Here is a 23,086-nt window from a genome sequence, read left to right on the forward strand (position 1 = left end):
TCCCAGAAAAAAAGCCCTGCTTGTGACAAACTGTTGGACTACAAGTCCTTTGATCCCTCAGTACCATGATTCTGTGAGGTCACTAAAACAGTCTCTTGCATGTGAAGCCTCAATCATATTTTTCTCCCTAGGGAGAAGATGGGCAGGAAGTCCTTTCCTTTGAATTTCAAAAAATAAAATATTTTTATGAGCTAAACGAGAAGAAAAAATTCCTTCCTGTAGCATTCCCCGTGGAGCACCCACTGCAGTATTACCAGAACGCACGAGGTTATCAGGAAGACAAAGAGATTAGAGCAGCAGAGAAGAAATATGGCACCAACAAGTAAGTGAAAGTAAAGATGGACTTGGGCTGCCTGTGTGTGTCGTGATTTGTAAAAATCTGAACGCAGTTAGCCTGGCCGGTTCAGACCGGTCCTCTTCCTAGTTCAGCATCCCTTTCCTAACACTGGCCAGTCGGATGCTACAGAGAAGCCGAGCTTGCTGACAACGGTTGTTTCCTCTTGACTGCTGTCCAGAATCTACCAGTTGGAGGCATTCCGCTTCTGAACCCAGAATCTTGCAAGAATGGGAGGGCCCAGTCTATGTTCAGAGCTTATTAATACATCAGCAGAGTTAGAAGTCTGGCGTGTTAATATCATAATACTGATTTTAAGTCCTGTTTTGGTATGTGGTAGCAGGGCGACTGTTGGCCAGATACAGCACTGATGAAGCGTATGCGAAACACATAGTAGGGGTCTCAGAGCTGAATTAAAATTAACTCTCCCACTGCATCAGTTCTCTCTTGCTTTTTGCTCTGTCTGGTGCGTCCTGCCTTTTCTTGCTCCTGATGAATAAAAGGCCAGCGAAGGAAATGGAGAAATAAGATGTATTTAGTGCTAAGAGTGGTATCCATTGAAGGCGCCTCCTCATTTTATGGCCCCTAGGGAATCTAGATATGTTATGGGTATGGCCAGATATCTCACTAGTTTGGATGTCCCGTCTTATAGAAGAGCTTTCACCCTGGCCCGATGTGAAGTTATCCCTTCAATGACCATAGAAGGATCCCATACGAGGACGGACGCTGCTGTTGCTGCAGTGGTGAAGTCGAATCACTTATTCATATGTTCTTTTGCTGTCCTTTCCATCAAGTCTAAAGGGACAAGTTTATTTCCCCACTCTTAGACACACCAATTGCAGAGGCAAATAAGGCCTGCTTGGAGAAACTCCTAATTGATGAAAATCCAACTATCTCCAGGCAAATAGCCAAATTCTGTCTCCATTTGGTTAAATTCCATAATAAAAAGAATAGCCATACATAGTCTGTCCTGCTCTTTTTACGATTTTAACTATTTTAATGTCAGTGTTTTAAATATTAGAATTCCTGCAGTTCCCAGAGAACTCTATACATTTTAAGATAAGATTTTGAATGCTAAATGTATTTTTTATATCCTTTACATTTTTACGCTGGATTTAATTATTTTATTGATTGTAAGGATGTATTGCCATTGTTATGGTCTCTGACCGCAAATAAATTCATTCGTTCATTCATTCATTGAAGGCACATGCTTAATTTAAAAAAAGAGAAGGGATCTAACTTTGCACATGCTCAGAAGTACTTCCTTTTTTAGAACTGACAATAGATTAGGTCCCTGACGAGACTCAGCCCAAATTAAGCCCTGTTTAAGGTATCTTCTGCATCCAGATTTTGTCATTGGAGTCAATTACGTAGCTTAAAATAAATGCACTTCTGTAAATTTATTTTGGCTATAGTCATTTTGATCAATATTGATTCATTTTTATCAAGCAGAACAACAGCACGCAAACTTGGGACACTGGTGGGTTAGGTGGAATTTGGGCTTGTTGTCCATGTGGGAGTGGGCTTAGAGGGCTCTCAGTCTAGCCAGGTTACCTCTGGTTTCTTAGCTGTTACTGAAATCAGTTAACTTTTTAAAAACACTTTCTCCACAGTCATAATTAGAAAACAACTGGTTTAAAAACAGTTTTGGACACCAGTAATATCAGATTTAAAAGGGACAAGCAGGTGCTGTGGTGGAAGGTAGGTGGCTCGCAGCCCAATTCAAGCCTTCCTGAACACATTTTCTTTGAGTTTGTGATCAACAGTTTGGTTTGGCCAGAAAAGAAGAATGGGTTTATGCTGCACAGTTAATTAACCTCAGGGTTAATTTATACTTTCATACTTGTTTGGATAGCTGGGCTGTGGAACAAATTCCCAAACAAGACTCCATGTAGTTGGAAACCTCTAGATTCTTGCAGGTTGCAACCAGGGCAGATTTCAAGACAAGAGTGCCAGAATGAACTGAGGTTGTGCTTTTCACACAGGGCGGAGATGGTGGTGCCGGAGTTCCTCGAACTCTTCAAAGAGAGAGCAACGGCTCCTTTCTTCGTTTTCCAGGTAAACGAAGCTCTACAAGACCTTTTCTTTCTTGATTTCCTGTTTTTGAAATACACCATCTATTATCCACATGTTTTGTCACCATACACAGTTGTCCGGCTCACGTGGGTCTGTGTGTTTTGCAAACAATCTCAGCAGAGAAGCTGAGGAAAGAGCAAATCCCTGAACCGCAGATTGCTTCTAGGTCAAGGCAGGTGAACACTCACTGCTTGGGAGTTGAGGTTCTGCGAGTTGCCTTGCCACTCATATTCTTTAACCTAACGCAACTTTGCTGTAAGGGATCTGTAAATAAATGAATGGTTCTTACTGATAGATCTGGATTTGCAGTGATGTCTAGAAATTGAATCACATCCCAAATAGTGTTGGCACATGTATTTATTTTTAATTATTACCTTGTTAACCTGTCCTTCCTCTAAGGAATATGTTTTTCAGTGAAATTGATTTGTATGTACACTCAGAAAGCGCAGAGAAATCAAGTGGTGTATGTGAATTGACCCTCGATTCCCTCTCAGTTTTTATGAAGGAAAGGGGTACTTCTTTCATTCAGGTACCCTCTTTAGTGAGTGGAAGTGGAGACTAGGGAATTGTGTGTCTGCCAGTCAGTTTGGATTATTGACCAGGACTCTGCTCTCTTGAGTCCCCTCTGGTGGGTGGAGGAGGGTGGAACTCAGAAAGAATCCTTGTCTGTGGTTGCTTCTATTTTCTGGAAAGTCTTGGCTGCTTTCCTAATGTCTGATCAACATTTTAGACACCAGGTAAAATCAGTTTTATTTATGTTCAGTAAAGCTGTGTTGGCCCATTTTTCCTCCTCCAGGGGAAATGGATATTTGTGTTTGCTGAGTTGCAGCAATTTTATGGCTGCTAACTCATTCTAGTGTTTTTTAAATTGCTTTACTGACTGCTTTGGATTGTGACATTGTTCCTCCCCAAATCCTGGTGGTTGAGAGAGAAGCATATCAATTCTTAAAATTGATTAAAACAATTCTACACATTGATCCGCTGTGAATGGCTCATAAGTGGACTAGGGATTTTGTGTCAGTTGGCAACCCTAGCCACAATTTCAGTTGCAGTTGTGCAGAGAGCTGGTACTGTTAGTGGGTTCACAGTGTACTCTGCAAATCCTCAGAGGCTCTTTCACCTTCACATATTGTAGCGAAGATGCTAGCAGTGAAAGTATCTTACAGCTGTCAGCCTTGGATCAAATTACGCCTTTCAAGAATTAAGGAGATCATCTCTTAACCATATATTTAAGCGTCTTCTTACCAATTAAACTGGTTGTGAGCCAGTATAGTATAGTGGTTAGAGTATCAGGCTAGGATCTGGGCATGCCAGGTTCAAATTCTACTCTGCCGTGGAAGCTCACTGGATGTACTTGGGCCAATCACTCTATGAATCTGACCTACCTTACGGGGTTGTTGGGAAGATAAAATGGAGATGGGGTGCCATCCTGAGCCCCTTGGAGGAAGGGTGGGATAAACATACACTCAGTAAAAAAAGGCCATGTTTCGTATGGGAGAAGGGATCGAATCTTGTTGAGGCATAGAGGGGAGAATCTGCTTAATTCTTTAGCCACACTGGTCTAAGGTTAGCTTAATTCCTCTTCCCTTTTGGCAACCTCATCTCTCTACCCAGATATTCTCCTCTTTTTCACTCAACCTTTCAGCTCCATTGCAGCTCATGAAAATGGGTTTATTCACTCCCTTCTCTTATTGGCTCATCAGATACCTCTGTTCACTGTGTGGCCCTTGAATCTCTCCGTCATCACGCTCTGACTTTAACTTGGCTTTGGGATGTCTACACAGGTGTGAAATAGCATGCCGGATAGCCTTGAAGGATGGCAATGCAGGGCCAGTGGCCCAGGGCTGCCAGAAGTTTCATCTCCTAAGCTTGACATCATCGCTGACTTCACAATGCTGGTCTTGGAGGTTACAGTGGTTGTCTAGGGGACTGCCATTTAATGGCCAGTGTTGTAACTTGAAGGACAGTTTGGCTGTGACAGGTCTTTTCAAAAGACACGAATGTCAACAGCTACTGGCAGAGGCACCATTTAGAGACAGTATTACATAAATGTGAATTGCAGAAAGTAAATTCAGGCTCAATACCAGATAATCCTCAAGAGCAGGTACAAGAAGCAGCAGCTCCCCAAGTGAAAAGACCATTGAGTTGGGTCCAAATAATTGTAAGTATAGCTTTACCATTGCAGCCTCCTTCCCTATTCCTACGAAAAGCCAGAAGAGCCTTGGGACAGGTGGAATAGGGCTCTACATTGGGAAGGAGGAATAATCACTTCTCCCCATTTGTGCGAACAGAAGTAACCTTCTTCCATTCATGCAGTCCATCAGATCTGGAATCTAGGGCCCCTGCGTGGGAACCCTAAGACTGTTTGAGTTGCCTATATGAGCCAGTAACCACGCTGTGGTTGAGATTGTGATTTGCCCAGAAATGAAACAATGTGTATTAATTTAATTTAATTTATTAGATTCCTGTTCCGCCCTTCCCACGCCAGCAGGCTCAGGGCAGATCACAATTTGCACACAAATTTAAAATTACATCAGATAGTTCATTCAGTTTAAAACTATAAATTATAAAACATCCAAAGATTAAAACACACACACACACATATATATATACACACACACACATATATATACATACATATACACAGCGGCACAATAAAATGCACTATACATATGCACAGGGCACAACCCTTTAGTCCGCACCAGAGCATTAGAGAATATTCAAGAGATGGAGGATGTTACCAGTGGGGAGGGCACAACCCATACTCGACCAAACAAGGGGACTCCACCCAGCATCAACCATACACCTGGTGGAACAGCTCTGTCTTACAGGCCTGGCAGAAGGATAACAAATCCTGCCGGGCTCTGGTCTCATTAGACAGAGCATTCCACCAGACTGGGGCCAGGACCGAGAAGGCCCTGGCCCTGGTCAATGCCAGGCGGGCCTCCCTGGGGCCAGAGACCTCCAACAGATGTTTACCATTAGAGCAAAAAGTCCTCCGGGGTTCATATGGGGGGAGGCGGTCTCGCAGATATGCTGGTCCCCACATCATTTGGGGGATTTCTTTACTTGTTTACTATTCAGTTCTAAGATGGAAATAAGTTTGGCTTAATACCGTGAACTGGCTTTGCGGTGCTTGGAATTGCAGTTAACCTTTCATTCCCAGCTGCTGCCTCATGTTGTGGCTTCACGATTTTGTCTGAAGTTTTATAATATATTCAAATCATTAGGTGGTTATTGGATACACAGTGGATATGCGGATATCCATCCCCCATTCTCCTCTGATGGGTGGTGTCTGATAAGTCTATCAATAAAATAACGGATTTCACTTCTGCAAGCTATGGCTGAGGAAATTTGGGGCCAGTTTCCACCTTAAGAAAAATCCAGGGCAAAGCTTTTTTGGAACCTGCATTTCAGGGTTGGAGGAGAGAGTTGCATAGTCGAGTGCTCTCACACACCAAAAAGCCCTTGGTGAACTTAGAAAAAAAATATTTTTTAAAGAATGCACATGTATTTGTATGTGCAGGAAGCTTCCCTGATCTTCATGCTGAATTGATGCAGTCCAGGAAAAGCTTTGTTGTTTGTTGCTGTTAAATATTTACCCGCCCCCAAAGTATATTACTTCTCATTAGTGTTCCAAGGCAGCGAACAGGAAAGAGATGAAAAACAAAGTGTTTCCAAAACATGTGATGCACCCAGTTTGCAAAAAGCATTCTACAATTTCACAAAAGGAATTTTAAAAAGATACCGCAGTTTCACTTTTCCTAACCCCCCCCCCCAGCTTCTTCTTAGCTCTGAACTTTAAAGCTCTATCAATCCAGTCTTTAATTAACACTTCTGAAGGGTTTAAGGCACTTCACATACTTTGCTTGGGATCCAAAGAGCTGCCTGCGTGGACCCAAAGGAATGCTTGACTCTCCACCACACTGAATTCCATGCGATATTTCACTGTTTTTGAAACTTTTGTCAATTCCAAAAAGCAGTTCATGCCACACCAGGGCTACTGTTGTGAACAAAAAAAATCTAAATCCCACTTGGAAGTGCAAGATTAGTTTCCTGATTGTTTGGAGATCTTTGTCATAGGTCTGCAAGGTAGGGAAATGTTGACTCTGAAAGACTGCGGCTCAGTGGTTTGCCCCAAGGACACCTAGTGAGCTCATGGCAAAGGTGACACTTGAATCAGGGACTTATTTCCCACATCATGTTTTTAGCCCTAGCACATTATGACACCACCTCTGTTAGGACCCAAAGTGGTCAGAATCTCAGGTTGCCAACAAAATGCATTTATGTATTTTGTTTTTATCCCACCATTTCTCCAAGGCACCTGTGTTGGGTAGATATGGCTAGGGCTCATTTCGAGAGGGAACGCAGTTCCGGCAGTTCCCCAAAGAGGTCACATGTCAGGCGGCCCCGCCCACTTGACTCTCAGCTGTTTTGGGCCCGTTTCGTCCTGGATTGGGGCCGAAATGGCCCGGATTGGGCCTCTGATGGGTGGTGGATCCCTCCCCCACTCAGCAGCAGCCCAATCCTGACACTTTGGGCCCCTTTTCGGCCGTTTTGCCCTTTTGGGCCCAATTTCAGCCCTGAATGGCCGGGATTGGGTCCAAAACAGCCAGGATAGGTGATGTCAGGGGATGTGGCATATACACATCAGTTATGCTAAGGACACACTTCCGGTGATGACAAGGGGTGTGGCATATGCTAATGAGTTAGGCTAATGAGTTCCTCCAGCTCGTTTTCTGCGCAATGACCCCTGGATATGGCTGGAAGCAGCCCAAGGTCATCGGCTGAGCTTCTTGGCTGATTCGGGATTTGAACCTGGGTCCTTCTGGTCCTTGGAGTCATTCGTGTTTGCTTCCCGCAGGTGTTCTGTGTTGGGTTGTGGTGCCTGGATGAATACTGGTATTACAGCGTCTTCACCCTTTCCATGCTGGTGGCTTTTGAAGCATCCCTCGTCCAACAGCAAATGAGAAACATGTCAGAGATCAGGAAAATGGGCAACAAACCCTACATGATCCAGGTAAGCAAGCCCCCTAGAAGACGGTGCAGTGCGTGATGAAACTTCCTGCACATTGTGATGTCTGAGATCCAGAACCTTAAAGGCCTGTTGCTCAAGGCGATGCCATCAACAGAGAACTGCTTACCTTCTAGAGTGAAGGAGGAAGACGGGGCGGGGGGGTGAGAATAAGGAGGAGGAAGAGGTTGTGTTTGTTTGTTGGGGTGAGTCAAGGGAGCCAAGAGGACCGCAGGGTCGGTTTGGGGCCAAGAGGAGACAAATTGCTTAGTCACTTGGCTGTCTTGTCTCCCAGTGGGCTTGCTGTTCACTACAGCTCCAGGGCCTTGAGGATTCCTTCCTAACTCCTGTTTCCTCTGATTGTTGAAGATCTTGAGGGCCACTTCCCAACAGTGTCCCAACCCTGTGTTCTCATGGCATGACACCCTTCCCAGACTTTCAGTAAGAAGTACGTGGTTGGTGATGGTGGGAACAGAGGGCCAGGGTCAGCGATTCCAGGTCTGATCCAGTTGTATCCGTTCTTGCAAGTGGTAACTTAGCCACAGAACACTATGCAACAGTGTGTTAAACCTGTACCGTCCTGCCAGGTGATGAGAGTTTTGCCAAACTTTTCACAGATGATTAGAGATCTGGGAAAGCAAGGGAGCATGGGAACATTTTCCTTGCCTCTGGGGGGGGGCAGTGCAGATGACAGTTTTTCATCTTGTATTTATGGTGTCCTGTATGTAAGTTACATCTTGGTGTGTGATCCCTGTGTTCAACAAATGAAATTCTTCCTTGCTGACTAAAGGGAAGAGTCTGTCTTACAGCTGAGAGTCAGGCCTTGGCCTTTTAAATTTTAAAGGGGCAATGCTTTCTATGGAGGCAGACCTAGCTTCCCCACTCCTATAGAAGATAATGCCTCTCCATTGAGGAGTGTTTCCTGCTCTGTAGCCATTGCTGTCTCCTTGATATGACTCCTGATTCCAGTGTTAAAAGAAGTGGTAACATCAGAATCAGGCATCATGTCGGGATAGCAGCAGTGTCACGTATTGCCAACCCAAGACCCTAAATACTGGGCATCTTATCAGATCAGCAATACCTGATTGCTCAACCCTACCATAAATCCCACTGCACTCTTTATGAAAGAAGCGAGGAAAGTAGATAAGTCTCCCACAAATCCTTGTATACTTCAGCAGGCTCTGTGACCTGATTTTACATATATAGCAGGAAATGGTACAGGCCATGGGTTAAAGATCAGTTTTTAAAGCTTTTTAATAAAAGCAAGTAGAAAGCTAGCACCATAGGGAGCAGACAGGACTGGAACCTTCCTTCCTGATGTGCTAGATTTTTTAGTGAGAGGAGCGGTGCAGACCATTCTTCCACCACCACCCCCTCCTGCATACATAGCCCGTGCCTGAGCTGCTAGTGTTTAGGCATTTGTTACATATACTCTTGCTGTTTGTTACATACCTTCAGTGGATGATGAATTCTATTCAGGAGCTCTTTAGGCAGAGTTGGCAGGGGAGGGGGGGGGAGGTGAAGGGACAAAAATGGTCCCTCCTAGTATCACTCTGTATAGTGTCTGAAGTACCTCTCCCCTCATTCCTTCTCCCCCATCTTGCAGGTTTACAGAAACAGGAAGTGGCGGCCAGTTTCCAGTGACGAGATCATTCCTGGGGACATCGTGTCAGTCGGTAACGGATTTTGCTTTGTGGCCACTGTGACTTAGAACGTTGCCTAGGTGCTTTTACTTGTGGTGAATTGCAACTGAAGCTTTTCTCATTTCCCGTCTCCAGACATCCCTAAATTTCAGTGAATCTGCCAGTCAGCTGAGAGTTAGGGAGATATTGACTGATATCTGTGCGGCCAAATATTCAAACTTCATAATCCATCACAAAAGCCTGGCCTGGGTAGCAGGTAGGGGTGTACACTTTGGGTTTCCGATTCAAGCTTTGAACCCGAATCGGGCCCGATTTGGAAAGATTCGGGATTCCCGAATCGACCCCAGCATTGCTGAGGCTTGCTGCTTTCCCACTTCGGGTAAACCTGAAGGGGGAAACCTGAATCTTTTTCAGGTGCACACCCATTGTAGCGGAGTCTAAAAGGGAAAAAAATTACCTCCTCTTTAGATCTTTTAAGGACAGGAGGAAAAAGTATACAGGCAAAATAGCACCATGTGTATGTCTTGGTGAATGCCCTTACATCACCAAAGAGAGTATGAGACTATAGGAGGGGACCTATTAAAAGAGGGGAGGTATTTGTAAATTTCCTGCATTGAGCAGAGAGTTGGACTAGATGACCCTAGAGATCCCTTCCAACCCTATGATTCTATGAAAAGATGATGTCCCTTCAGAATAAAAGATTGCCATTTTGACTCCATGAGAAGGAGTCAGCAAAGAGGGGGTGGGGCATGTAGCCCACCCTCTGCCAAGGAAGGAATGCCATGGTAAACATTCTGCCTCCTGTCCCAGCCAGAATAAACTGGTAGCCACGGGGGGTGGTTGGGAGGGGACAAGGAAATGCTTTGATTCCCCTTGCAAACATCCTCCCGTCCTGCCTTTTGAGAGTCTGTTCTGAGCATGCAACTCTTGATTCTAGGTCGGTCTCCGCACGAGAACCTTGTGCCATGCGATGTGCTGCTGCTCCGGGGAAGGTGCATTGTAGACGAAGCTATGCTGACGGGAGAGTCAGTGCCTCAGATGAAGGTTTGCCTGCCAGTTTTTTTAATGCCAGCAGGGTGTAAGGAGCTGTATGAGCTGCAGAGATAAGACTGGCCCTGCTCAGACAGTTTCTAGTCCCAGGGAAAAAATGCAGGGTAAAGGTGAAAGGAGGAAAATGGTTTAATAATTTTGAACAATAATGTTGAAAAAAATGACCCAATTATGAAAGTAACAGAAAGCTCCTAAACCCTCTCCTACCATCTTCATTCTAAAGTTAGCCTAAACATAAAAGTCTGCTTCTAGACACATTCACACTTGTGGCAGTGTTTGTGCGAAACAGACTATATCTGCTGCATTTTCTGCTAGGGTTGGAGGAAAAAAATGCACGCACTGCCATTCTCATAGCCCAAGGAGCACGCCTTTTCCCCTGTGGGGACGTAGCTCTTGAATCTCATGCCACTAATGGTGACAGGTATAGAAATGGATCAAGACTAGAGATGGGCATGAACCGAAGTACGAACCAAAGTTTGTCAAACGCTGGGCCAGTTTTTTGGTTCACGAACCAGCAGTTTGTCAGAGCTCATTTCTGACGAACCGCAACAAACCACTATGATTTTTAGAGTGGTTCGTATGGTTCGTTTTTTGGTTCGTCTCTGCAGACAGCCTGGCACCGATCAATTTGTTACCTAGGCAACAGGAGGGGTGGGCTTTCTGCAAACCTCCTGCAGCCCCAGAAGTGATGAACCAAACGAACCAATTCGCGAACTGGGCAAGTTCATGGCGGTTCGTGGTTCGTGAAACGTGACGAACCACAACGAGCCGCCATTTTTCCAGTTCATGCCTGCCTCTAATCTGGATCTTAAAAGATCAGAAATGTGGAGTCCTTATCCCCTGGGCTTGAGCACCCTTTATGCTAAGGTACATTGCATATGTATAACTCCTGTGTAAGCGCTAATGATATGCTTCCTTTAAAGGTTGTGTGCTTTCTTGTAGGAGCCAATTGAGGAGCTGGACCCAGAGCACGTCTTGGATATGCAGGCAGATTCCAGACTGCATGTTATTTTTGGCGGAACGAAAGTCGTGCAGCACATCCCGCCCCAGAAGGCCAGCACGGGCCTGAAACGTACGTGCCTGAATTGATAGTGGGGAGGGGACACATTTAATCACCAAAAGTTCTCTCTGAGGTCTGCCGCAAGGATGGGGACTAAATCATTCTTTGGCTTTGAAGGTACTTGATTGCTAATACAAGCATGGCATACGTTGCCAAGAGTAGGGCATCGTCAGATCGGGTTTGGGTGCTTGATATGTGCCCATCTAAACCCATTAAACCATCATCTTGAGAGTTTCACCCAACTATGGGGAAAGCAATTGGAGCCAGTGTTTTTCCTATCTCGTAGAGACTTTATTTGGTGCAGGGGTTATTTTGGCAATGATTTTAGTATCTGTACCTGTTTGGAAACGGCTGTAAAGTGGAGAGTCCAAACAGTTGACAGGATCAGTCACACAAAGTATATATTTATGTCACAATAAGGCAAGTGGAAAACTGGGTGTGCTCTTGAGAGAGGGAGAGGCAGGGACGACAGGATGTCTCATGCAGTTTCTGCTGCCATACTTCTCTGGCTAGCTTTTGCATCTCCCAGTTCCTTATCTTCCCTTTGCCATTCTACATTGGATGGCCGTCGGGCTCTGTTTAGATGTCACGCAAAACCGTGGCTTAATCCAACTGAGTCTAGTTAGTATGTTCTTTCACATACGGGCCGCACCACTTGTAGGTAGCTAGGGCCTGTCAAACCAGATTCTGTAACTTCTATCCGAAGTGGTTTTTAATCCACACCTCTGGTTTTACATGATGTACAGCCATGAGCATCCTGACTATTTCCCCATCGTAGGCCTTGCATAGTCCCCAGAGGTGCCTGGCTGGAGCAGCTCAGAACTTGAACTCTCACTCACTTTTCGCCGCCTCTTAGCAACAGAGCAAGGCAATAAACCCAGCACCAGGTTTTAAAGAATGATCTTCTATCCATGGTTAAAAATCAGCCGTGAGTGCTCTCGGCCCAAAGCTCCCTGGTGTCTTGCTGAGAATTCTTTAAAAGACACCATTTAATGCTGAAGTGTTTGTCGTTGTGCTCATCCCTGCATACCGTTTCATAGTGCAGAACTTAACATCTCTCCGTTGCTCCCCTTTTCAGCCGTAGATAATGGGTGCGTGGCCTACGTTCTGAGGACAGGCTTCAATACATCCCAGGTAAGAAGCAAATGGAACGGTGTTGCTCTTACGAGACAGTCACAACATATGTTCAAATATGTTTTGAGATACTGACCTGCCTGGAGACCAGGAGCCAAAGATTTGTTGGGTTAATTAAGATCAGCATGGAATATTTAGCTCCATCATCAGGAGCCAGTTTGGTGTAGTGGTTAAGAGCAGCAGGACTCCAATCTGGAGAGCCAGGTTTGAATCCCCACTCCTCCACTTAAAGCCAGCTGGATGACCTTGGATTAGTCACAGCTCTCTCAGAGCTCTCTCAGCCCCACCCACCTTACAGGGTGATTGTCGTGAGGATAATAATAACACACTTTGTAAACTGCTCTGAGTGGGCATTAAGTTGTCCTGAAGGGCAGTATATAAATCAAATGTTGTTATTGATTATTCTGGGCCCCCATCCCTCCTTTTCACTTCATTTGGAGCTTCTGAAAGGCTGAATGGCTGAAGCAAAGCAGAGATTGAGGTGACTCATTTTTAAGACAGCAGATGTTGCAGTCAAGCTTTTAGGAAAGAAACTGCCTTTGCTGTAGAGGCCAGTGTTCCTCACTGAGACGGAGCTTAACATTTCAGTCTGATACGTTTAGAGCGCAGTTTGTTACAGGGAGCTGGTAGCAGAAACTTGGAATTTTTTTTCTTAGATCCAGAGGAGTTAGCTGTGTTAGTCTGTAGTCCCAAAATAGTAAAGAGTCCAGTAGCACCTTTAAGACTAACCAACTGTATTGTAGCATAAGCTTTCAAGAACCACAGTTGCATCTGATGAAGAGAGCTGTGGTTCTCAAAAGCTTATGCTACAATAAAATTAGTTAGGTGCTACTGGACTCTTTACTATTTTTTTCTTACCATTGAGCTGAAGGGCAGCAGAAGGTAAAATTCACTCAAGGCCAAGATGCAAATGTGCTTCAAATCTTGTTTCTTTGGCCTTGACACCATTCCCTAAATCTTGTGGGCCCTTTCCTATATACTTCATTCTTGTGACCAAACCCTCTGTGCTTGGTGTGATGGTTAATGTCCTGCCTGTTTCCTGAAGCAGCCAATCCCCTTTAAACCTGGTTGGAATGTCAGTAACATCCGAGCAAGACCCTTGGAAACTTGATAGAGCTTAGCAGAGGAGGCAGCATTTGAGCAAAAAGCAGAATAAACTGCTAATTTTCCTTCTGACAGGGTTTAGCTGCCACGGAGGCAGATTAGGGAACCCCCCCCCCCCCCAGTCTCAGGAGGCAGCGTTTCCCCCTCAGAATCTGGCTTTAGTAGAAAGAGGATGGTAGAGTGTGATATCCAGAAAAGATTCATTTTAATGATTCTTTGTCACTAATTAGGAGAGCTAATAATCTCGTAACTCTGCTGTGCAGTTCTGTCACCCAGGGTCCAGTCATTCATTCATTCATAATTTTCTCTCTGTGTGCAGATTGGCTGTTTGCTCACTATCTTCAGCGTGTATGACTTGATTTTTTTTGTCATGCCTAGCAGAAGCTGAGAGCTGTAGTTGTAAATATTTTGAAGTGTCCTTTCTCTTTCTAAACCTTTGACCTTTTCCAGGGGAATAAATAAAAGTTACTTCTTCTTTCTTTGCCTCATCATTCCTTGTAGGGTGGGTAAGGTGTTTTCCTGAATAATAAACCAGGACAGGAGACAAGAGTAAAATACACATAACATCAGCGTACCAAAATTCATTTGACCAATTGGCAGGGCTTATTTCGAGGGGGAACACTCAGGAATGCAGTTCCGGCAGTTTCCCAAAGAGGTCGCATGTCAGGTGGCCCCACCCACCTGACCCTCGGCCATTTTGGGCCCGTTTCAGCTGGGATTGGAGTCAAAATGGCCCTGATTGGGCTTCTGACAGGTGGTGGATCACTCTCCCACTCAGCAGTGGCCCAATCCTAATAATTTTGGGCCCCTTTTCGGCCATTTTCAGCCCCTTTTTGCAATGTTGGGCCCAATTTCAGCCCTGAATGGCCAGGATTGGGTCCAAAACAGCCAGGATAGGTGATGTCAGGGGGCGTGGCATATGCAAGTCAGCTATGCTAATGACACACTTCCAGCAATGGCAAGGGGCGTGGCTGAGTTATGCTAATGAGTTCCTCCAGCTCTTTTTCGATGAAATGACCCCTGCCAATTGGTTTGGTTTGGTTTAAAGCTTAATTATAAAGCCTGGGAGTGGTGACGGATGCCAATGAAAATACAGTACCTTCTCACTATTTCTGTATTACACCTGCGCCCATCACGGTAGGTCATTGCTGCTTCCGCCTTCTTTCCTCCCAGGGAAAACTTCTGCGCACAATCCTGTTTGGTGTGAAGCGGGTGACAGCCAACAACTTGGAGACCTTCATCTTCATCCTCTTCCTCCTGGTGTTTGCCGTTGCTGCAGCGTCATACGTGTGGATCGAAGGTAGCTCGTCTCACCTTTCTCAGCCTGGGTAGAGTCTTCCTAGCAAGGAGCCCTGACAAAAATGAAAATCAATTTTTATGTAATCCTCTTTGTGAAACTATCTCCCCACGTGACCAGAAAGCAGCCATGAGATCCCAGTCCACCGGGGGAGAAAATGCCTATCCCTCTTGAGTAGAGATGAACCAAAATACGAACTAAAATTCATGATGAACCAGCCCGGTTCGTGGTTCGCAAACCAATGGTTCATCAGATCCCATTTCTGACAAAATGCGACGAACTTTAGGCTGGTTCGATTGGTTTGCTTTTTGGTTCATCACTGCAGACAGCCTGGTGCTGATCAATCAGTTTCCTAGGCAACAGGGGATGGATTTACTGCAGACCTTCTGCTGGCCCGGAAGTGATGGTTTTCTGACCTGGATGTGACGTTTTCACGAACCAAACGAACCAGTTCGCGAACCGGAGGGGGGGGCCAGGTTCGTGAAAGTTTGTGGTTCATCAAATTTCACAGAACACATAGTCCGTTTTTTTCTGGTTCGTGCCCATCTCTACTCTTGAGTCTAATGTCATTATTGATTCGGTGAATATAACCAACTCAGTACTATTAGTGGCTGAGTGGGTCAGTGTTATGTAAATGGAGTGGACAACCCAGCATTGAAGGAGTCATGGGGAGGGATCCAGAGTAAGTTTTCTGCTAACGGAAGAGGCGGTGTAAATTCTGCTGATTTCCCCCTTCCTGCTGCAGATCACTGATTTGTGTATCATGCCATTCATGAGGGTCCCCTTTCCCCCAGGAGCTCCACTCTGGAGAGATCAGTGGGTTGCCACAGGAAGGAGGGAGGCAAGAAAGGTCTGTTCCACTCGTAGAAATGCAGAAATGTCTGCAGAAAATTTATTCTGGATCCAAATTGTCTTTCACAGGTTGCCTTTCTCAGACAGCGTTCTGGTTCATCTCTGTTCTTCTCTTGTCTGCTGCTGTCTCACACCCTCCTGAAGATCCCACGAGATATAGAACGATCTCATCTGATGCACTTGGTTATTTTTGCAAAATAGTAAAGAGTCCAGTAGCACCTTTAAGACTAGCCAAATTTATTGTAGCATAAACTTTTGAGAACCACAGCTCTCTTCATCAGGTGAGGCATCTGACAAAGAAAGCTGTGGTTCTCTACAATAAAGTTGGTTAGTCCTAAAGGTGCTACTGGACTCTTTACTATTTTGCAACTACAGACTAACATGGCTAACTCCTCTGGATCTTATTTATTTTTATTTAATTTATACCCTACTTCCTCCCCCATGGGGACCCAAGGTGGCTCACATAATTCTCCTCTCCATCATTTTATCCACGCAACAACCCTGCGAGGTCGGGTTGAAAGAATGCTTCACTCTTCCACTCAGAAGTCAGTTGCACTTAAATCATGCAAAATCAGACCTGCCCACCTTCAAAGGACTTTGCTCACTCATGTCCTCCTTCTGTGTGCCCCCCATCCTCTGTTATTGGGGGCAGACAGTCTCTGAACCCTTAGCCCACCCCCCCCAGCCCTTCTTTAGAACTCACAACAAGCCCATATCTTTGGAGCACTTCAAGGAGACAAACCTAGGCGATGCTTACATTTAGCTAGTGATTTTTTTTCCTTTCTGAAGGAAGGGACCATCTACCCTCGATTGGCTGTTCTGTACGGCAGTCAAACGCCATGATGTGTATCTGCTCTTCTTTCCAAGGTACCAAGGACCCCAGCAGGAACCGTTACAAGCTGTTTCTGGAATGCACTTTAATCTTGACCTCGGTTGTCCCCCCTGAGCTCCCCATTGAGCTCTCCTTGGCCGTCAACACCTCGCTCATTGCACTCGCCAAATTGTGTAAGTACCAAGCCTAACCGAGAATGAAAGCGGCATGCTTTGGAAGTGCAGGGTGTACAAAATCTGTGGTGTTTTGCATCTTGGAAGCATCCTTTATTACGATGGTTGTTGGGGGTTTTCCGGGCTGTATTGCCGTGGTCTTGGCATTGTAGTTCCTGACGTTTCGCCAGCAGCTGTGGCTGGCATCTTCAGAGGTGTAGCACCAAAAGACAGAGATCTCTCTCCTTTATTACCATTTGTCCTTCAGATAAGCTCACTTTTTTGTTTTAAATGCGATAGCTTGATCTAAAGTGTTAGCAATAATGGCCGTAAAACAGCACAACATAGAATGCTGCTTACACTGATAGTTAACTAGTCCTAACCCTCGGTTATTTTGCATTCATCCACACAGTCCCCTTGTGGAAGGGCACTTTTGCTCATTGCAAGTGGGGAGCAATTTCCAACGGCTCCCCTTCCCACTGCAGCCTCCCTAGAGAAGCAGGAAGTAGAGAAGGTCCATTTCACAGGTCAAGCACCGCTTTCAGTTTTCTGGATTAAAGCCAGAGCCAGGGCCTTTTCGGTCCTGGCTCCAACTTGGTGGAACGCTCTGTCTAAAGAGACTAGGGCCCGGCTGGATTTGCTATCCTACAAGACAGAGCTGTTCCGCCAGGCATTTGGTTGACACTGGCTGGGCCTCCCCACCGGCCAACTAGAGGAGAACGTGTCCCCTACTGGAAGGATTTACCGCCCAGCCTTGTTAAATAGTTTTGGAGATGGTTGGGTGGTGGTTTTTGGAGAAGTTTGCTGCTGTATGTTTTTAAAATATTTATATGGTTTTATTGGTTTTAAAGCTATTTGTATTTTAAATTATATCGGTTGTAAACCGCCCTGAGCCTGCTGATGCGGGGAGGGCGGAATAGAAATTGAATTAAATAAATGCATTATATTTACAAATACTTATTTATTTAGAAAGCTGCAGCTGGAATAAATCATTTTCTCTGGATGCCTAATTCTTGTCTTAGAGTCTGTCTTGCAGGATGAGGCGCCTCATATGTTGTATTCACGTCTAGTAAGAATAGACCTGCAAAGACCCATGAAATCCAGATATGGGTCTTTGTAATGCTTAGCTTGTCCATTTCCCCACTTACATATATAAGCCACTCTCACATTTAATCTAACAGTCAACCATCGTCATGATAAGAGCAGCGTTCTCCCCTCTTGGCCTCCCATTGTAACAATGACCCTGTCAGTCTCTCGGCTTGTTATGCCACCAGGTCACCTCAGCATCTGAGCCAGTGGTCAGGGAGGTCTCATTTCAAGATACCAAAGCCAGAGCTCTTAACAGCCATTCACGAGGCAGGCTTGGAGTACCACAGCCTGCATTTTCCTCGGGGAACAGGGACAAATTCCAAAACCACTGATTTTTCTGGAATCCTGGCTTCATGCCTTGATTGTGATACCTTGTTGCTACCTCCACAACCATAACAAAATAGAAAAGAGTCCAGTAGCACCTTTAAGACACAAGCTTTCGAGAATCACAGTTCTCTTCTTCAGATGCAAGATTGCTTGCATCTGACGAAGAGAGCTGTGATTCTCAAAAGCTTATGCTACAGTAAAGTTGGTTAGTCTTAAAGGTGCTACTGGACTCTTTTCTGTTTTGCTACTACAGACTAACACGGCTAACTCCTCTGGATCTATAACCATAACAAACACACTGACCGATTATCCAAAAGTGATTTTGACTTGACAAATAATCATATAGATATTTCCAGATGAGAATGTGTTTGCTTCATTGTATGTCCTAGCTGTCATTCTTAAAATTATAAGCAGCTTTAACCACGATTGTTGAATTGCTGTGTTCCATCAGGTGCTCCCCCAGTAGCTGTAATAGCACATGAGGTGTGAGCATATGAACTTATAACACTCTGTTTCTGGTGCCCTACTTCTTATTTGGCCAGTACGAAAAGCATTACAGGAAGTGTACAAGGTACACTGAATTTGCTTGGATTGTTTCTAAAAGCCAGAGTTCGCCCATCATTTCTTTTCATTGAAATAAGAAAAAAAACACGAACTCTGCAATTTCACCTTCTCTGAGATCACTGCTGCACTATATCAAATCCAAGGGGAGCGTGAATCGTGCTCAGTTTCGCAACTGAGTAACTTTTATTCTGCCATTAGGCCTGCTGGTGGCTGCAGTGTCTTCTGCAACGAACGAGCTTAGCTCTTAGAAACTCTGCTGCAGTAGATCCATCGTTACCCAAAGAGCGAACAAGCAAGCATTTGCTGGCCAGCCATTAAAACTAAAATGAAAGAGCACAGCAAACGGGGGGCACACACAACGTTCCGTATTCGGGGTGTGTATGTGTCCAGCTGACTTCTGCTGCTAGCTTCCAAAAAGAATAAGAGAGGAAGGGTTGAAGGATTGCGGTGGCTGAGAATTGGCTGTGCTGGGAGAGGAAGGAGGAGGAGTTGAACCCCTGGTGGGGGGGCTTACAGTGAGTGAAAATCTTTGGGCGGGTTGATTGGCAGCTGAAAACATTGCAAGTTTTAAAGAGGAGTTATAAAGGGATGAGGCAGGACCTATGTAGTCAGATCACAGGGTGGAATCGGAACCGGAAAGGAGACAGAGCCTCTTGGTGCAGCGTGCTTTTAACACTTTCCCATTTTGTTGTCTCGTAGATGTATACTGCACAGAACCATTTCGCATCCCGTTTGCAGGCAAGGTCCAGATTTGCTGCTTTGACAAAACCGGCACGCTTACCAGTGACAGCCTGGTGGTGAGGGGCGTAGCTGGGCTCAGGTAGGTCTGGAAAGGAGAATGCGGGACCCGGAGGGAGGGAGGACAATACCAGATGATCTCTCGTCCTTTGCCTCTGTTCTGGGGCAGGGAAAGACAGGGCAAGGGATGCTCTGTCTCTATTCTGGGGCAGGGAAAGACAGGGCAAGGGATGCTCTGTCTCTATTCTGGGGCAGGAAAAGACAGGGCAAGGGATGCTCCGTGTCTTCTCGTTGTCTTTTAAAAAAATAGAATTCTGCATCAAAAAAAACCCAAACCAAGCATCACCAAACCAGAATTCCGCAACCTGTATAAATAATGCAGCTGTGCGTGATTTGTCTTACTTCACATAATTCTGTTTCTGCTGGTCTTGAGCAGGGGACTCTGACCCTGGTAAATCTAACTTGCTAAATCTTCTGGTTTTGAACATTTCACTAAGTTTTGATCACATGCTTTGAAGAGCGTCTTTGCAGCAGTGAAGGACTAGAGAGCCAGTGGAGTATAGTGGTCTCTGCCATGGAAGCAATCTGGGTGACCTTGGGCCTGTCTCACCCAGGCTAACCTCTCACAGGGCTGTTGTAATGATAAAATGGGGGACTAAGCAGAGAGAGAGCTCCGTGGCACAGAGTGGTAAGCGGCAGTACTGTAGCCCAAGCTCTGCTCACAACCTGAGTTCGATCCTGGTGGAAGCCGGGTTCAGGTAGCCAGCTTAAGGTTGACTCAGCCTTCCATCCTTCCAAGGTTGGTAAAATGAGTACCCAGTTTCCTGGGGGTAAAGTGTAGATGACTGGGGAAGGCAATGGCAAACCACCCCTGTAAAAAGTCTGCCAAGAAAACGTTGTGATGCGACATCCCCTCATGGGTCAGTAATTGCACAGGGGACTATCTTTACCTAAGTCCACTGCCCTGTGCTCTTTGGAAAGGTGGTTTATAAAACCCACAAGATAAACTTTTTAAAAAATCAAAAAGAATGAAAATCCAGGTTCAGAAGAAGTTGTATTTTGGAGTAGCGCCGTATTCTGTGCCTTTTCCAGTACAACCTGCAGCATCCTGCCTATTCACAGCCTTACACGCAGTGGGGCAGGTTCCCTCCTTGCTAATTGCAGATGATGATTCTTAGGCTTTAAGATAAGCTTCCTGTATCAAAAACCAAGCATCCCAGACAGGCAAGATCGCTGCTTGGCCACGATCAGTCAAACAACTTGTGCCAAATCGCTAGCTCGAGTCGGTAACAGCCGTTGAATAAACCCAGAGCTGTTGACAAACCCACGTTTTGCGCTTAACTGCCCTTCCACGATAACGACTTGCCGCGTTGAACAAAAATAATGTATTCAGCTTCCTGTACCGCGATTGTATGAGTTGTTAAATGAGGGCAGTGTTAAACTGACCGGTCTGTGTTAATACGGCCCTGCATCTCTTGCTGCAGAGATGGGAAAGACGTGACCCCCGTGTCGGACATCCCTCTTGAAACACACCGGGTCATCGCCACCTGCCATTCGCTGATGCAGCTGGATGACGGCACCTTGGTGGGTGACCCGCTGGAGAAAGCCATGCTGACTGCTGTGGAATGGACCCTGACCAAAGGTACAGTTCTGCGCTAGCTTCTGGTCCCGCAGGTTTCACTGGTGAAAAATGGACCTCCTTTGGCCTGCAAGGAGGCTGATTGGAGAGCCTTGTCCCAAAGTCAGTTTTGCCATAAACAGGACTTTAAAAGCTGGTGTGCAAGGAAAGATTCGAATTGCATGTGCTAAGAAGAAATGCTTGTGCCAGAAAAAGGCTCCTTCCCCCAAAGGACAGAGCCTCCAATAGCAGAACAGGTCTGCAGTATCCAACCCAGTCTTTGTAATAAGAAAATACCTTATTTGCCAGCATTGTCTTGCGGTATTTTTGAAGTGCTTAAATTATCTTCAGTACAGTTATGCGCTTGTAAAAATCTGCTCCCCCCCCTTCATTAATTGTTCATTAATTTTATTAGCATCGTTTAGTGTTTGATTGGCCAAAGCGGGAAGTGAGCCCCATGTCGCTGCTTCTGCTAACTAAATTGTGCCGAACAAGAGACAGTATGCAAATCTGCATTCTTTATGCGCAGGTCTCAGATTCCAGCTTTTGCTTGGGCACACAATTGTAATGTTATGAAGGGTGAGCAAAGGATCTTCCCTTGAGTCCAGGAATCAAAAATTGCCATCAATCTGGCTTGCAAAGTGCTATAAAATGGGAGAGCTGGTGTGAGCTGTTTACTGGTTTAGAGTTTGAAATGGCATGTCCCTATTCTGTTCTCCCTCACTTGCTGGCCACAGGCAAGACTCTCTGTCTCAGCCCTTCCATCTGCAATTTTAGGATAATGCTCTGGATCTATCTTGCAGGCACAAGATAACGAAATGTGAAGCTGTTTGAACGCTTCAAAAGCAATGCTTTAGTAGTAGTTATTATATGAGCTATGATGTTCAAAGATATCAAGGAATGAAATCTCCCATTTTCTGTGCTTCCTTAAGTTTATGATGTAGGGTGAGCAAAGGTGCTTCTTTCCATCGAAAACCTATGGACTTAGTTACAGTTTTCCTTTCTCATACCCAGAGTTAGTTGGCTACCCATACTTAAACAGTCTAACGTACATAATTCATAGAAATGCCATTGTACATGCAAAGAGATGACTATGTATGTCCCTGAGGAGGAGGAGCCGGAGCTGGCTTCTGTCTTTTGATAACATGTGGAACTCCCTGCCACAAGATGTGGCAGTGGCCACTGGTTTAATTGGCTTAAGGAGGCTAGACGTATCATCTGTGGTAACTGAACAGGCTCTCCGGTTTCAAAGACAGAATGCTTCTGACATTCAGGTGCTGTGGAGCAGTGAGGGCTGTTGCCAGTGGGCCCGACCTGTGGGCTTCCCTGTGGCTTCTGACTAGCTGTAGTGGGAATAGAGTGATGTCCTGGATGGAATTTTAGGCAGATCCGGCATGACTTACTCTTGTGTTCCTGTGCAAAATAGGCCCGACCCCATGGGAGCCAAAGGGACAATTGTTGCTTGTGGTGCTGTTGAACCCTTTCAGGATTTCCCGATCTCTTTGTTTCCAGATGAGAAAGTTTTCCCCCGAAGTATTAAAACTCAGGGACTGAAAATTCACCAGCGCTTTCATTTTGCCAGTGCCCTGAAAAGAATGTCGGTCTTGGCTTCCTACGAGAAGGTCGGCTCCACTGATCTGTGCTACATTGCAACTGTGAAGGGAGCCCCGGAGACGCTGCACAAAATGGTGAGCAGAGGATGAGGAGGAGAATAACAACATCCCTGGGTTTTCCTTTTACCAGCGGCCTCACCCTGGCATGTCATTAGCCAGTGGCAAGCAGAGGAGGTGTGAGAACCTGAGCCCGTTTGGTGTAGTGGTTAAGAGCGGCAGGACTCTAGTCTGGAGAGCCAGGTTTGATTCTCCACTCCTCCTCTTGAAGCCAGCTGGGTGACCTTGTTTAGTCACAGCTCTTCCAGAGCTCTCTCGGCCCCACCCACCTCATAGGGTGATTGTCATGAGGATAATAATAACAACATACTTTGTGAATCACTGTGAGTGGGCGTTAAGTTGTCGTTAAATTGGGTGGTGGTGGTGGTGGTGGTGGTTGCATGAGGTTCAGGAAACAAGGAGACCTGGAAATCTCCCAAAATACTTGCTTCTGTCCCGAGTTGGTCTGATTATGAATAGGCACCTAAGTCCCTGGATGGGCTAAGCTGAATAACATGCTGAAAATAAGAAGGGCTGGCTGCCTGAATTCCAA

The 23,086-nt window shown here is 45.5% G+C and overlaps 1 protein-coding gene across 1 annotated transcript in view; it reads left to right on the top strand.

The window, feature by feature from the left end:
• ATP13A1 (ATPase 13A1) overlaps nt 1–23,086 on the top strand; it is a 42,003-nt gene that overhangs the window by 4,745 nt on the left and 14,172 nt on the right. The window contains exons 3-14 of the mRNA XM_055003211.1: nt 132–322; nt 2,320–2,392; nt 7,275–7,430; nt 9,031–9,100; nt 10,005–10,111; nt 11,060–11,189; nt 12,256–12,311; nt 14,589–14,715; nt 16,432–16,569; nt 19,228–19,348; nt 20,751–20,908; nt 22,397–22,572. Of these exons, the coding sequence (XP_054859186.1) occupies nt 132–322; nt 2,320–2,392; nt 7,275–7,430; nt 9,031–9,100; nt 10,005–10,111; nt 11,060–11,189; nt 12,256–12,311; nt 14,589–14,715; nt 16,432–16,569; nt 19,228–19,348; nt 20,751–20,908; nt 22,397–22,572 (1,503 nt within the window). The remainder of the gene's footprint in view (nt 1–131; nt 323–2,319; nt 2,393–7,274; nt 7,431–9,030; nt 9,101–10,004; nt 10,112–11,059; nt 11,190–12,255; nt 12,312–14,588; nt 14,716–16,431; nt 16,570–19,227; nt 19,349–20,750; nt 20,909–22,396; nt 22,573–23,086) is intronic.

This window comes from Eublepharis macularius, chromosome 19 (assembly GCF_028583425.1).
Source record: "Eublepharis macularius isolate TG4126 chromosome 19, MPM_Emac_v1.0, whole genome shotgun sequence".
In the NCBI taxonomy this organism is placed as follows: domain Eukaryota; kingdom Metazoa; phylum Chordata; class Lepidosauria; order Squamata; family Eublepharidae; genus Eublepharis; species Eublepharis macularius.